Source organism: Panthera pardus, unplaced genomic scaffold (genome assembly GCF_024362965.1).
Source record: "Panthera pardus isolate Hobbes unplaced genomic scaffold, ASM2436296v1 HiC_scaffold_16, whole genome shotgun sequence".
NCBI classification, from domain to species: Eukaryota; Metazoa; Chordata; class Mammalia; order Carnivora; family Felidae; genus Panthera; species Panthera pardus.
The window spans coordinates 45073424-45089481 of record NW_026526721.1 but is presented as its reverse complement, the minus strand read 5'-3'; the positions used below and the strand labels follow the sequence as shown (position 1 = coordinate 45089481).

The 16058-nt window shown below is 33.7% G+C and overlaps 1 protein-coding gene across 7 annotated transcripts in view; it reads right to left on the bottom strand.

The window, feature by feature from the left end:
* EPHA6 (EPH receptor A6) overlaps window positions 1-16058 on the bottom strand; it is an 858920-nt gene that overhangs the window by 329779 nt on the left and 513083 nt on the right. For all 7 annotated transcript variants that reach the window (XM_019448105.2, XM_019448107.2, XM_019448106.2 and 4 more), the window contains one exon: window positions 1020-1144. In XM_019448105.2, coding sequence (XP_019303650.1) covers window positions 1020-1144 — 125 coding nt within the window. The remainder of the gene's footprint in view (window positions 1-1019; window positions 1145-16058) is intronic.

Below are 16058 nucleotides of genomic sequence, written 5' to 3'. Positions count from 1 at the left end.
ACATAATGCTGAAATTACTAGACGGTCAAAAATGGGTACAGGCAGGCTACTGAGTTACCTCTCCCTTTTTCAAACATACATTTGCTCAGAATCAATAGAATAGGAAAAGATAGACTTCTATTTCTGTTCTTGACCTATATTTTTTCAAAGGAAATCAAAATTTGTGATGTTGCTTTGCTTCTAGTAATTTACAGAAATGCAAGAAGTTCCTTCTTACTTTAGTATACAACTAGAAATTATATATAATTTTTACATTATTTTTTTAAAATTTAATGTTCCCTTTATCAATATTCCAGAGCAGTATTAGCACAATGAGACATATTAGAATTGTTATGTCCTCTCCTATAATATCTATAGCAACAATATCATAATAGTGAGGAATAAAGGGAAAAACACCTAAAGGATGTGAATGCAAGAAAGGTAAGGAAGTATATAATTTGGGAAAATATAGTAATTGAGAACAATTTTAAATGACAAAAATGAAAATTAAGATTAAGTTGATTTATAAACCAGATTTATCTGGGTGGCTTCTTAAAAAAGTAAAACAGCTGACCTAAATGTAAAACTCCATTTATCCCTTAAATCATCCTTTCCAAATTATAGAGAATTGTAACTGTAAACTCATTGGCAAACAATATGGGCTATACAAACTCCTTCTTTAGGTTCCAGCAATTCCATTTTACTATGTCTTCCAAGTGAATTTTAGAAACAATGTTATGTCAGCTAAACTGTAAGTTGAAGGAGTTATTACCTCTTACTATGTTGGAAAAATCCCTATAGTAAATCATGACAGAGATGAACATCTTATGTCTTTTAACTTTATCATCTGACATAAAACAAGACAAATTAAGAAAAGTATAAGCACAGTAGTAAACTAGAGTTTTGAAAGACATAGTAGGTATGAAGTTATGTCACAGAACAGGTTTTAAAGTAAAATAATATAACAACATGCTCAATATATACATATATACATATATATGTATATATAGTTTCTTTAGGAAGCTCCAAATAAGACCTACTTTCTCATAGTACTTGATCTCGTAGTCCAGAATGGCTCCATTGGAAAAAGCAGGTGCTTGCCATGATAGGGCAATGCTATTTTGGGATGCCCAGTCCTTCCTTACCACACCTATCAGGGAAGGTGCTGAAAGGAAAGAAAATAACTAAGAATTAATTGGCAGGAATCATTCTCCATCATCTTTTCTTTAATATTTTGTCTTCCAAGGAAAATATAATTCTTGTTGAAGCGGATAGCAATTGTTGATGTCAGATTAATAAGAAAGGCTCAGGATCTACTCTATTTAATCCAAATAAAGTATTAAAATATATTTAGAAGCACTACTAGGGAACATAGGAAAAACTCAAATAGTCCAAGAATAAGAGCCAGAACTCATCATCTTCATCTTTGTTAGAGGAGATTTTTCTTTAAGATGGCTTTGGTTTTAGTCTATGACATGAGGTACAATACATTTGGATCCTGTATTTTATCAAATCTAAATCTACTATAGAAAAATACTCTGAAATTACAAGATCATTTATAGGCTTTTCTTTCTCTTCAAGACTTAATACTTTGTAAACTGTTAGTACTTTATAAAACTTTATATTACAAACATCTTATCTTTAGTAACTTATTGCATATCAAAGTGAAAATTATTTCTTTTGCATGGTTTCTGTGACATTTGAATAAAATTGACACATTTAACTTCTGAAGTTTATTTTCAGAAGTATGTCTTTATTCCCCTATATAACATTGTATTAGCAACCCAATCCTAATCTAAGGTAATCTTGCATTTGACTTCCAAGATTTCCCTGGATTTACATATCATAATTTTCTCTAACAAAATACTCATTTTTAAGTATTCTAATTTTTAAAACAACAGGTTTTTGCATAGAAGTTAAATTTCACTCATAAAAAGAAAAAGAAAAATTGAATATACTGAGGTATCATTTTTACTAATCAGATTGGCAAAAATCCAAAAATTTGACATCAGGCTCTATTGGCTAGACTTTAGGGAAAAGCACTTTAGTACATTGTCGGTAGTAATGCAAAATAGTACAACTTTTATGAAGGGAAATTTAACAATTTGAGGCAAATTATATGTTCATTTACACTTGGGCTTTTTGGAATCTATCCCAAAAACACACTGAATAAACACAGAGAGACATATTTATAAGATTACTCACTGAGATTTATTTGTAAAGACTGGAAATAATTTAACTGTCCATCAAAAAGGGACGGGTTGAAAACCTATGCTACATCCACCAGAGAATTATGACTATAAATACTCCATATAAAAATGGAGTTTTTTCAGGATATATTTTTAAATAAAAAAAGTAAGGAGGGAAAATGTACAAAAAACAATGTAAGGATAAGCCTAAGAATAAAAAAATAATAACAATAGTCACCCTTAGGGGTGGGAAGCAACAGGATGGACATGATAAGGTTAGAAGATAGAAGTCTCAATATGCCTTCCCTTGAAGATTTACTTTGGAACTCTGTGAATAGTTAAATGGTTAGAAAGCAAATTATTTAAAAAAGTAATATCAAAAAATTAAAAGAAAAATGAAACCTGTGTATTGAGGCACAGTTTCCAAGAGTAACTACTTAAAGTGACTTAAAACATAGTAACTTAGTGTATATCCCAAAGAGGTAGTTTTAAGGATTAAAAAAAAATCTGCAAAAATTACTAAACTGTTTTTAGTAATGATATTGCTGTTGGTAGTATTCGTATTGTAAGTCTGAATCCTTATGCGTATGTTGAGGGTTAAAGCAAATGAGTAATTATTATGGTGTTACTGAGGACTAGGTCTGTTTATTTGTTTTCTTCAACAGGAAACGGAGATACAGATATCAGATCAATGAAGGTACATAAAAACTCTGTAATAGTAAACTCATATCGGAATTATCATTATGAACTCACAATGTCTTTCCAACTCATTTCCAGAAATCTATTCAAATGAGTCAATTGCAGGTGAGGATAGAATTTGAAAAAATTGATTCTCTATGATTAAAATAAATATACTTTAAATTTGTAAGGAAGGCTCAAGTATTAGGTTTGGTATTTTATTTCTGAATGTTCCCTTTGCATCGTAAAGATAAAGTATTTCTTAAATTTGTGAGAATGAAAAGTTTGGTTCTCCCAAGGAATTAAGTACTTTAAAATTATATTAAAGCTCTTTCCAGCTTTTCAATGAAAGCATTATTGCACTAAAATACATTTTTAAAAATGAGTGATGATAATAACAGAAGTCGCTAAAAAGTAGAAGTGGGCTATAAGCTAAAACAGAAGTGGATAGCATGGTAAATAAGAAAAAGTGCTCAGATAATTCATTATTTAAACTGAGTCATATTCAGTACTAATAAACTACCATTAATAAATTTCACTAATGCTCTTGAACTGTAGTATAATAGTGTATTAATGGAGTTTTATGGAAAAATTATAACTTTAAGATGAATCATACAAATTAGAAGTTGACTTCTATATAACAATTCATTATAATTTTTAAAAATGTCCTTTTCATGTATACAATCTTATGGGTAATTTTCAGTTTAATGTGCAATGTCATAAGGCAATAATATTACCAGTGTACTACATTTTGCCACATAATTATTTAGCACTCAAGGTCAAATGATATAATTCTTGCAAAACTGATAATAAATTCAATTATGGCAGCATATTAGAATAACTATTGATTAACATACAGGTATTATTTTTTCTATTTCCAATTCCCCACTGGTTAATTAACAGTACATGTACATCACCTAAATTTTATGAGTCCTCTCCTATACCTCTATAAAATAAAGAAAACCTATTCTTTAACTACTCTGGGAAGTACTAATGAATATACTATTTTCTAAGAAATCTAGTTATAAATTCTTCACTTATACATGGACTTCAGTGTCCAAGAACCACCATATAAACTCTAAAATCTCTTCACTTCTGCGTATCCTCTTTATATGTAAATGTCTATATTTTACATAGTTGCATAACCATGTATTTGAAATCCCATTCCATATTTCCATATTTTCATATAGTCTCCATAATTATTACTTTCATGGAAAAATATTCAATTATGTTTCTACTTTATCAGACAATTCCTCTAGTGTTGAAATTTCCTATATGGTTCTGTTAGAGTTCTCATACTTTATGCACACATTTTTTATTTTGTTATTTTACAGAGAATGGTGCTTTACATGATTTGGATGTTCTGAACCACACTATGTATTAACCTATTGTTTTTGAAAAGAGCTGCGCAATATACACTAGGCACACATTTTAAACAGTTAATGAATTAAAGCAGAGGATGTGGGAAATAATTTACAGGTCAATATACATCCCAAATGCTGCATCTTCTATTTTGTGAGAAGGCTAGCACCATATGGAATTTTATTTTAAAATATGGCATCAATACATGAAACCTCAAGAATTTGTTTTGAATATATTTGACAAATTTGTTTTCTTAATAACCTGAATTTATATAACATCTGAATTTGGCATATTGTGACAATACTGTAGTACCAACAAACATAAAGGGGAAAATACACTTATTCCTCCACATGAGAAAAACTAATTTTAGAACACAGAGGGCAACTATTGATTCTTACTTCTGATTCTAAAAAGTCAGAGAAAGAAATAAATAGTCAGGGAAATAATATCTTCTGGAGTTTGTCAGATCAGAGACTAACTGAAAGACTTGAAGGCTCAAGCAATGTTTCCTGAGTAAAGAATTGTGCATTCAGTATAGTTTTCAGTAGAATTGTATTTCTGATATACATCCTTTCTTAAGCCTTCAAAATCTTAGCTTTGACCTTCAAAATAAATGATTGTTGAATAGATTACCACATTTTTGAAAATGGCTTTAATACAACCCTTTTTGATTACTACATTTTCTGAATCTCAAATAGTTTACCAAGAACTACATGGCAAAACAAGAAAAGTACATCGTGGAGTTAGTGAACAAAGGAGATTTCATTCACATTAGGATGAGTGTTATTTTCTGATGCTTACATGGAAATACCTGAAAGAACTGTAAATTATTCTAGGTAATTATTTTGGTCCTAATGAAGATTTAATTGTGTGTGTGTGTGTGTGTGTGTGTGTGTGTGTGTGTGCATGTGTGCACGTGTGTGTGTGTGTTTAGGTGAAGAAGAGAGAGATGGGGGAGAGCAAGAACACATCTCTACACTCATGTATTTGTGACAATGGAAATCTTCACAATAAATGTTAAATAGTAGAATCTTAGTACTAGGATAGACCTTGTAAGTCATTTAGTATATTATTTCAGCAATGCAGAAAATTCCTCAACATATTCTTGTTAGCTGATTATCCACTTCTCGCTTCAACAGTTGCTCTAAAGAGTACACTACTTCATAAGGCTGTCCATTTCTTTTTGAAAATCTCTGTTAACAAATTCTCATATGGAGTCATTGTTTTCTTCCTGTAACTTTAACCTAGGTCCTGGTTCTTACCTTTAGCATTAATGGAATTAACTCTTCACTTTTGCTCATCTATCATACTTCTTTTTTTTTTCTTTCTCTTTTTCATATCCTTTTCCTTCCTTCCTCTCTTCTTTCTTCATTTCCCTTTTTAGTGCTTTTCACTCTCTTTTCTTTATTCTTTTCCTTTCTCTTCTTCCCTGTGCTTCTTTCCAGAGAGATGTATGCGTGTCTGTGTGTGTGTGGTGGAGGGGGGTATAATCAATGGCATAATGAAATGTAAACAACATAATAAGTAAATAACAATGGCATAATAAATAAATAATATACACCAGAAATTGCAAATCAAGAACCAACTTTTAAGACTATGATTTTCCCTTTTTCTTTGCCAATGAACCAATGGGTAGAGTTGCCAAGCAAGAATATGGAGTAGTGTTTCAGTAGATGCTCAGGAAAGAGACATGCTATAATCGATACAATTCTACTTGTGAAGTTTTGTGAATGTGATATTTATCATGTTAATTGACATTTTGAAACTACTTTTGATCGATATCTTGCTTTGGAAATAGTTATTAAATATATTATGCTTTATACAACATAATATATCTTAACAGTATCTGCCTCATATGCTTTTATTTTGATGTCTTTCTTATAATCAGAGTTTAATAGCAATCTATATTGTTACCTACTTTCCCCATGTGGTTGAAATCTGGTTCTGAGTTTGAAATATACATGAAATATACAGCAGAATTGATGCTTTATTTTCTTTCTAGTGTCTAGCTTTGTCCTGTACCTGGGAATAACATGGTATGCTGAGCCGTATGACAGCTGTGATAGGATGCATAATGGCTCACAAATAGATTCACATCTAATCCCCAGAACCTGTGAATGTTCCTCCGTGGCAAAAGAGACTTTGCAGTTTTGATTAAGCTAAGGATTTTGAGATGGAAAGATTATCCTGAATTACCCAGGTGGGCCTGATGTAATCACAAGTGCCATAAGAGGGAGGCAGGAGGCGACTTGTCTACAGAAGGAAGGCTCTGAGCCAACGAATGTAGGCAACCTGTAGAAAGTAGAAGAGGGAAGGAATGAATTCTCCTTGGAGCCTCCAGAATGAACCAGCCCTCCTGACACCCCTGTTTTTATACCTATAAGACTCATGTTGGACTTCTGATGTCCAGAACTATAAGATAATAAATATGTGTTGTTCTTGAAACAGTAAATTTGTGGTAATTTGTTACAGTAGTAACAGGAAAATTACAACACTTTAACTGGTTTATCTTTAAAGACCTTAATTTGGGATAGATACATTTATGGTTCTGTAGGGAAAGTGGGTAGGTTTAAAAAAAAAAAAACGAGTTTCTAAAAAAATTAAAACAAAAGAAAAAGTTCTATAGCAGTGATAAAAAGCATCTATTTGTTTAATTACCTAATTCATTTGATAATTTACAACCTTAAAAAAGTATTCAATCTGTTTCTTTTAAACATATTTTGAAAAATGTTGGATACTCTCATCCTAAAGACTTTCCTTATTTAACCTATAGTCTGTCAGGTTTCTCACTTCTCTGCCTTTCTTATTAAAAAAGGGAGAGGTTTTCTTCTTCCTGATTATAGCACCTTAAGCTATTGGTGATATTGGACTACTTTTTTTTTCCAGTTTTTCCTCCAGGTTAATGTTGTTCTGTATTTTAAAAAAGCCCTTAGCTCTGAATTTCAAGTCTTTCCCAAAGAAACACTAACATCATGTAACACAAAGCTTGGTCACTCTATTTCTTCCTACCATATCAATGTGATGCTGGTAGGTAGCTTGACAAGACAAGTGAAAAATTGTGGAAATATTTGCGCTGAAAACTCTCACCACCTGTGGAGGCCGCAGTGAAAAATCACTTTTTAAATAATAAGTTAAAATGATACAGCACTGTCAGCACTTAATTACAGAGAGTAAAACCTGAAGCATTATCTTTAAAGTTCTTTTCAGCATAATCTGTGCCTTTTTAATTTCTATTTTATTAGTCTATGACTGGCTGATTTAATGCGTTCACTGTTAAGCTTGTCTTTAGGCTGCTGTTTATAGTAATTTATACCACATACCTCTCCTGACTATTATATCATTCCAGAGGCATTTAAGAAATTGTTTATATGACAGATGCTATAAAATGCAGTTTCTTTGAAATATAAAGACAAAAAAAAGTATTCCCAAATTAGAGCGCCTGAGATTCTGCTGACCTTATTATTACCTGTCAATTTTTAGCAAAAAGATCTATGCTGTGCCAGTATTTTCTAAGCATTTAACATATGATATTCACCAGTATCTCAGAAAGTTGGCCTTTCTAGAAGGCCAAAATCAAGAATGTGTCCTTTCTCGGCTTAACTTCAAACAATTTCCTTATTCATGGCATCCCATTTTATTAAAATCAAGAATATTGGTTTCTAGTAATTTTTCTAGGTAAAAATACAATTATTTGAACTGTACAATTATAAAAATTGTATATGAAAATTATATAAATAGATTAAAAATATTATATTTAAATATGGGTTGTAACTCCTAGGCCTCAGCTGATTCATGAAAAATTTGTTCCACATACAGGGAAAAAGATGAGCCTATTTAAATAACATCAAAAAAAGGAAAAAATGAGCAGGAAAGTCATTTATACATAAACAACTAAAATAATTTTAACTAGTACTGTGGAAAGGAGGCACCTAAGTGATAAAATTTGCAAAAACATAAATCTTTAAAATAATATAATGAATTGGGGCTTCTGGGTGGCTCAGTCGGTTGAGCTTCCAACTCTTGATTTTGGCTCAGGTCATGATCTCGCAGTTTGTGGGTTCAAGCCCCACATCCAGCACTGTACTGACAGCGTGGAGTCTGTTTGGGATCTTCTCTCTCCCTCTGTCTCTGCCCATCCCTCATTCTCTATCTCTCTCTCAAAATAAATAAATAAACTTAAAAACATAAAATAATATAGTGAATGGAAAAAGTTTTACAAATTTTATTGCTACATTAAAACAAAGTTTGGACACTTGAAAGAACTCCATACAATAGATTTTAATGAAGCTGTTTTAAAACTGATGTATATACACAGGCATGGGAAAATAAGTGTCATACTTAACGTGAAAAAAACAAGTCGTAAATCAACATTCATATTATGATTTAAAAAAGATCTAGGGGCCCCTGGTGGCTCAGTTTGTTAAGTGTCCGACTTTGGCTCAGGTCATGATCTTGTGGTTCAGGAGTTCGAGCCCCGTGTCAGGCTCTGTGCGGACAGCTCGGAGCCTGGAGCCTGTTTCAGATTCTGTGTCTCCAGAGACTCTCTCTGCCCTTCCTCTGCTCACACTCTGTCTCTCTCTCCTTCAAAAATAAATAAACATTAAAAAAGTATGCAAAAAATTCTAAATACTAGATACCCCCAAATTGTTAATTATATAACTATTATATAACCAAATTGTGTAACTATCAAGACCATATTGGAAGATTTGGGAATGGATGATGAGGTAAATGATGACCTAGTTTCCCTACTAAATATTAGTTCAGCAATATTTATAAAAAGGTCATTCAGTACTGAGAGATGACCCTCCTTTTGAGGATGATGAGAACAAAGAAAAGCAAATAGATGATATACCTGTTTGGGACTAAGAATCCCTGAAAGTTAACCAAGGAACACTTTTTGAACTTACTCTGGCTGCAAAATACTTAGACATCAAAGGTTTCTTGATGTTACATCCAATACTGTTGCCAATACGATCAAGAGGAAAACGAGGAGATCTGCAAGAACTTCAATACCAAAACAGACTTTATTAAAGAAGAGGAAGCCCATGTATGCAAACAGAGCCAGCAGTATGAAGAGAAGTGAAATGTTGTGCCTGACGCTAACACTGTAAGGACTGCTCTAAACACTAGTTGAACTATTCTATTTAAAACTGTTAACATTGGGATGCCTGAGTGGCTCAGTTAGTTGAGTGTTGGACTTCAACTCAGGTTATGATCTCATGGTCCGTGAGTCCAAGCCCCACGTGGGGCTCTGTGCTGACAGCTCAGAGCCTGGAGCCTGCTTCAGATTCTCTCTCTCTCTCTCTCTCTCTCTGCCCATCCCCTCATCACACTCTAGAGTCTCTCAAAAATGAATAAATGCTAAAAAATTTAAACTATTATCATTAGACAAATAGTAGACAAATGCAGTAGCAAATCAATTATATTAGCAGAATACTATTGCCATTGCATGCATAGTTTGAGTACAGATTCTAAACCTATGGCTGAGTTTCTTCTAGACCAAAAGTATTTATTCTTTGCTCTGAATAAAACTGAACCCTGGGATATCTATTAAAAATATAATGAATATATATGCATATATATGCATAATATATGTACATATGCATATATACATTTTAAAATGGAATCACATCAAGCTATTAATAGTGGTTTCTCATGCTAGCCTAGGAAAACTAGATGTAACAAGAGAATAACAGAAGTGAATCTAACAATTGACCAGTTACTGATTTTTAAATTATATTAACAAATTGTATTATCTGTACCTTTTGAAACTACTTTAAAAAGAATACGATTTTATTTTAAATTTTTTTTTTTAACATTTATTTATTTTTGAGACAGAGAGAGACAGAGCATGAACGGGGGAGGGGCAGAGAGAGAGGGAGACACAGAATCGGAAGCAGGCTCCAGACTCTGGGCCATCAGCCCAGAGCCCGACGTGGGGCTTGAACTCACGGACCGCGAGATCGTGACCTGAGCCGAAGTCGGACGCTCAACCGACTGAGCCACCCAGGCGCCCCCGATTTTATTTTTAAAAACCTAACTAATCTTTGTCATCTCATAGCTAACGTGACATTCTGAAATTGTTTTCAAAAATACAATTGAAGAGTTAATAAATTTCAAAACCTTAAACCTAAATATTAACAGACTTATAAGCTATGACCATAAAGTAATACATGTGGCTTATGGAGGAGTCATTTAATTATAATCTTTCCCTGTATTTTTGTCATCCTTGAATTTATATGATGATACAAAATTGCAGAGGAAGCTAGATGGTAGAACACTGGATTCAAAAGTATTTTAACCCAAGAAGCTTTATGAAAATCAGTTTTATAAATGTTATGGATTTGCTTATTGGATGTCTTAAGAAGGAAAAAAAATCTTTTTCTGTGCTGTTGTCACCTAAAGTGCATAAACAGACAAGACAGTTTTAGTTCCATTTTGGGGCTGTGAAATGACCCATGGATGACCTGGGGAATTTTAGAAGAAAGATTCACATTTAAGGAATGGTTCATAATATAAGATAAAATCACAGCAATTACCATTCTTCCCCTTCAGATAGAACTATGAACTAGCTTAAGACTTCTTTAATCACTTTGGATGCAGTTGATTTTGATGTCTGAACTCCTAAAGGTTTACTATCTATTCCTCATGACATCTAGCAATTGACTGCCTTTATCATAAGCTCTTGATATTCCTCTTTATAGAGTATATAATAATATATTAAAAATTTTAAGTGTTTATTTATGAGAGAGAAACAGAGTGCAAGCAGGGGAGGGGCAGAGAGAGAGGGAGACCCAGAATCCAAACAGGCTCCAGGCTCTGAGATGTCATCACAGAGCCCAATGCAGGGCTGGAACTCATGGACTGTTGAGATCCTGACCTGAGCCAAAGTCGGAAGCTTAACTGACTGAGACACCGAGGCATCCCTATAATGATATATTATACTTCACTTTTTAACTTCCTGTGTGCTTCAGATATATCATCTAATATACATTTTAACTTTGTAGGTACAGTTATTTTCATTTTAAAGATGAGGACATAGGATCAAACAGAAGCAACTTGCAGTTACATGAGAGGTACGAAGTGGACTCTAGGCTAAGTCTGGTACTTATGGACTGTACCCCAGTGATTGCGACATTTCAGGATCTGAACCTTCCATAGGACCTAGTACAGTGCCACACAAACACATCAGGTAACTTTTATGTGAATCTCTTTTATTCAAAACTTGTTTAAATCTTGTTTCAAACCTTATCAGATAATTGTCCTGTCCATGGAGTTTTTGTTCTATAAATCCTCTATGGTACCATAGGAGCAATGGTCAATTGAATCATATACTCCATGTATATGACATCATTTTATGAGAGTAGATTAATATAAGAAAAAAATAATCTATAATATAGCGTAATAACATATAATATTAATACCAGAAAATAAGTAAAGAGGCAAAGTGATAGGAATTTGAACATGCTGTATCAATCAAAATGGATATGCTATAATTTAATATGTATAATATTAAAATCCACCTTGGATTAGTTTATTGAATTTTCAATATTTTCCATTATTTAACTGTCTCATTTGAAAAAAAAAGTATTTGGATTGAGGAATAATAGGAAAACCAAAAATACTCTGAGTTATTTGATTATTGATTGAGAGTGTTCCTTTTCACTAATTCTAAAGGCATTTTTCCCCATCCCTGTACCTGCTCCACCCCATGAGCTGTGCTCTCACTTTCCCTAGCCACAGTTTAACACATCTCAGTCAGTAAAATTCTGCTGGATTCTATAGATTTTGTAGGCCATAGCCCTTAGATTCTCTGTTTTCTATAAAACCTAGATGTAAAATATTTAAAAAGCTGTGTTTGGGGATTTTTTTCTTTATTACTTTTTGGAAGTGAGAGCTATTCACAACTGTGTGTGTGTGTGCACGCATATGTGTGTGTGTTTCCAGAAGATATATAAAGGGAGAAAGTACTCATACCGCTGGCCACTTGAGGGAATGTTGAATGATCCTGTCACAACTGATTCAGGAGGACACAAGTGTATTCCTGCCAAGTCATCCGAAATGGGACTGTAAAACTGCTTTTGTTCTCTCATTAAAGAAATAATGCGATGCAACAGCAGATTCATTGGCATTGTTTCTGGTTGAAGCCGAGAGGAATAAATCTTGATTCTTCCTTGATGGAGGTAGTCTTTGTGTAGGACAAGTAGCCAGGTGCTCCCACAGCTGCTCTGAAACATTCATGGCTTCCTGAGGATATGGGTGATTTTGTTCTCATCATTGATCAAATAGCAGAGTAAATCACTGACGTAAAATAACACCTGGCTGAGCTCTGTGTTTTCCTCTCATTTTCTCTAGTTAGTAATTGTTGTTTACAAATCACTGACTGCATGAGGATGAAAAGCCTGTGTATTCTCATACTGGCTGCTAAGCTCATAATTTCCACTTCATGTTCTTTCTCCCAGTACCTTCAAAGGCACTCAGTGCATATTATACTTTATCCCCTTGATTTTTGTGATTACTTTGTTAACAAACCAAATGCCATTGTTCCATATGTATTACAGAAGTTAACAGTATTACAAAGATTTTATTTATTTATTTATTTATTTATTTATTTATTTATTTATTTATTTAGATTTTTTGAGAGGACAGGGAGAGAAAGAGACAGAGAGAGAGAGACAGAGAGAGACAGAGAGAGAGAGAGAGAGAGAGAGAGAGAGAGAGAGAATCTCAAGCTGGCTCCACAGCCAGTGTGGAGCTCAATGTGGGGCTTGATCCCATGATGGTGAGATCCTGACCTGAGTCAGATGTTTAACCAACTGAGCCACTTAGGTGCCCCGCAAAGATTTTTAAAACTAAAAAGAATTGATTATTATTCATAACAAATGCTGTAAATCTTTGCCCATTTTTATACTTCATTTGAAATGTAATATGGTATGCTAAATAATCTTGCTTTTTTTCCCCCTAAATTCTATTTGTAGGGAAAAAAAGTATGCCAATGAAAATAAGTTTTATTTTAGTCTATACATTTCCAAGGTGGGTTTATGAAACCAACTAGTATTTGTTTTCTTAGCATTAACTTATAATTAATGGTACAGTATACATGAAATATACATAAAATGTAACATTAATTTCAAAAATTAAATACTGAAATTCAGCAACATATAATTTCTGAATATTTAAATTATATTAGGTGTCAGCAAAATGTTAGGAAACAAAATAGGAAGATCAATGCTGAAATGCTGACATTCAGCAGGAACTCACTATCATGGCTGTTATCAATGGTTTACAGTGAATGGTCTCCTATCTGGTTAATTCCTATACCATATTTTAAAGTATTTTGAGTGTTACCCTGAAAGTATATACTATTATATAAAAATTTTAGAATATGTCACTTACTATAATTCTTATGATCTTCTGCTTTGACTTCAATTTCAACTGATAGGTTTTTTTTTTTAATTTATGTATATTAATTTGTGTATATTTCTCTTTGATTTGTATTTGTAGACTTCAGCTACATAATTTTGAGTGCTTCTTAGGGAAACCAAATCTTTGCTCAAAGAGAAGTAACCTATCAGGCAAAAATTGTCCTATATCATAAATCCCCAAAGAAACAACCCTTGCTTGCTAGACAATTTTTCCTTAGATATTCACAATGATGTTTCCTTGCCTGAAGCTGTGTTTCAGAAAAACCTAAGAATAATTTGCTCAGATTACTTTCCTTACTTCAGTCAACATCTCCTCACATATTAGGCTGTTCTATTTCCCTCAACACTTCATAGAGTAGTCCTCCCTTATCCATGGTTTCACTTTCCATGGTTTCAGTTAACTGTGGTCAACTGTGGTCCAGAAACAGATGATCCTCCTGATGTGTCATCAAAAGGTCAATAGTAACTTAACACTACATCACAATGCCTATGTCATTCTCCTCATTTCATCTCATCGCATGGCCATTTTATCATCTCACATCATCACATAAAGAAGGATAAATATAGTACAATAAGATATTTTGAGAGAGAGCACACATTCACAAAACTTTTGTTACAGTATATTGTTATAACTCTTCTATTTTATTATAGTCATTAATATCTTATTATGCATAACTTACAAATTAAATTTTATCACAAGTACGTATGTATAGGAAAAAAGACAGAGAACGTAGGTTTTGGTACTACCTGTGATTGCAGGCAGTGCATCAACAGCGCATAAGGTTTCCTTTTTCTCCACATGCTTGCCAACATTTGTTATTTTGTGGGTTTTGATTTTAGCCATTCTGATAAGTGTGAGGTTATATCTCATTGTGGCTTTGATTTTCATTTTTCTGATGATTAGTGGTGTTGAGCATCTTTTCATGTGTCTATTGGTCATCTGTATGTCTTCTTTGGAAAAATGTCTATTCAGATCTTTTGCCCATTTTTATTGTGATTTTTTTTTTTTGGTGTTGAGTTGTATAAGTTATACATTTTTATATATTTTATATATTTTGCAAATTACCCTTATCAGATATATCATTTGTAAATATCTTCTCCCATTCCATAGGTTGCCTTTTTGTTTTGTTGATGGTTTCCTTTGCTATGTAAAACCTTTTATTTTGGTGTGTCTGGTTTAATTTTGCTTTTGTTTCTCTTGCCTTGAGGAGTCATGTCTAGAAAAATGTTGCTATAGCTGATGTCAAAAAAATTACTGCCTATGTTTTCTTCTAGGAGTTTTATGGTTTCAGGTGTCACATTTAGGAGACCACCAGAATCACCAGAGAGAAATTAGCACCAGAATAAGAAATTACCTAAACAGATATTGTTACCAAACTATCCTATCTCTCATCTATTCTAAGAGCCCATTTATCTTTTTTTTTTTTTTTTTAATGTTTATTTATTTTTGAGACAGAGAGAGACACAGCATGAATGGGGGAGGGGCAGAGAGAGAGGGAAACACAGAATCGGAAGCAGGCTCCAGGCTCTGAGCCATCAGCCCAGAGCCCGACGCGGGGCTCGAACCCACGGACCGCGAGATCGTGACCTGAGCCGAAGTCGGACGCTTAACCGACTGAGCCACCCAGGCGCCCCGAGCCCATTTATCTTTTTAAAAAATAATTTGTTTTCCCATAAATTCACTTATCTCCCTCCCCTTCCTGTTAAGATGTGTTATAAGTCCCAAATTCTGACCATCTCCTTGAGACATATTTTTCTTTGAACTCCTATGTATGTGCATAACTAAAATTTGTCTTTTCTCTTTGTAATCTGCCTTTTGTCAATTTTATGTGTAGGCTCCAAACAATAAACAAAAGAGGGTAGAGAAAAAGATTTTCCTGCCCGAGAGTTTCAACATAACGGGCATGGTTCAAAGCTAGTGGTATAACTGTGGATGGTATTGTTGGCTTAAAAGTTTCACATGAGAGCCTGACTGAAATGATTACACATATCAATGTGCCATTTTTATGGTAATGTATAAGGGAAGTTTAGATAAGGGGATATTTGCAAGGAATTAGAGGGAACAACTCCACAGGGCACACAGCTTAGGAAGCAAAGATCTATAGACGGTAGTTCTTTGAAATAAACCTGGGTCCAAATTTCTCACCTCTTTTTTTACGATTAGTCCCTTTTGGTTTTTCCCACCTAGGTACATACATGTCTCTTAGTATAGACTCTTTTATAGTACCTTTTTGTTATGGGAGGGGTGCCTGGGTGGTTCAGTCAGTTGAGTGTCCGACTTCAGCTCAGGTCATGATCTTGTGGTTCCTGAGTTCGAGCCCCGCGTCGGGCTCTGTGCTGACAGTTCAGAGCCTGGAGCCTGCTTTGGATTCTGTGTCTCCCCCTCTCTCTCACCCTCCCCTGCTTGTGCTCTGTCTCTCAAGAA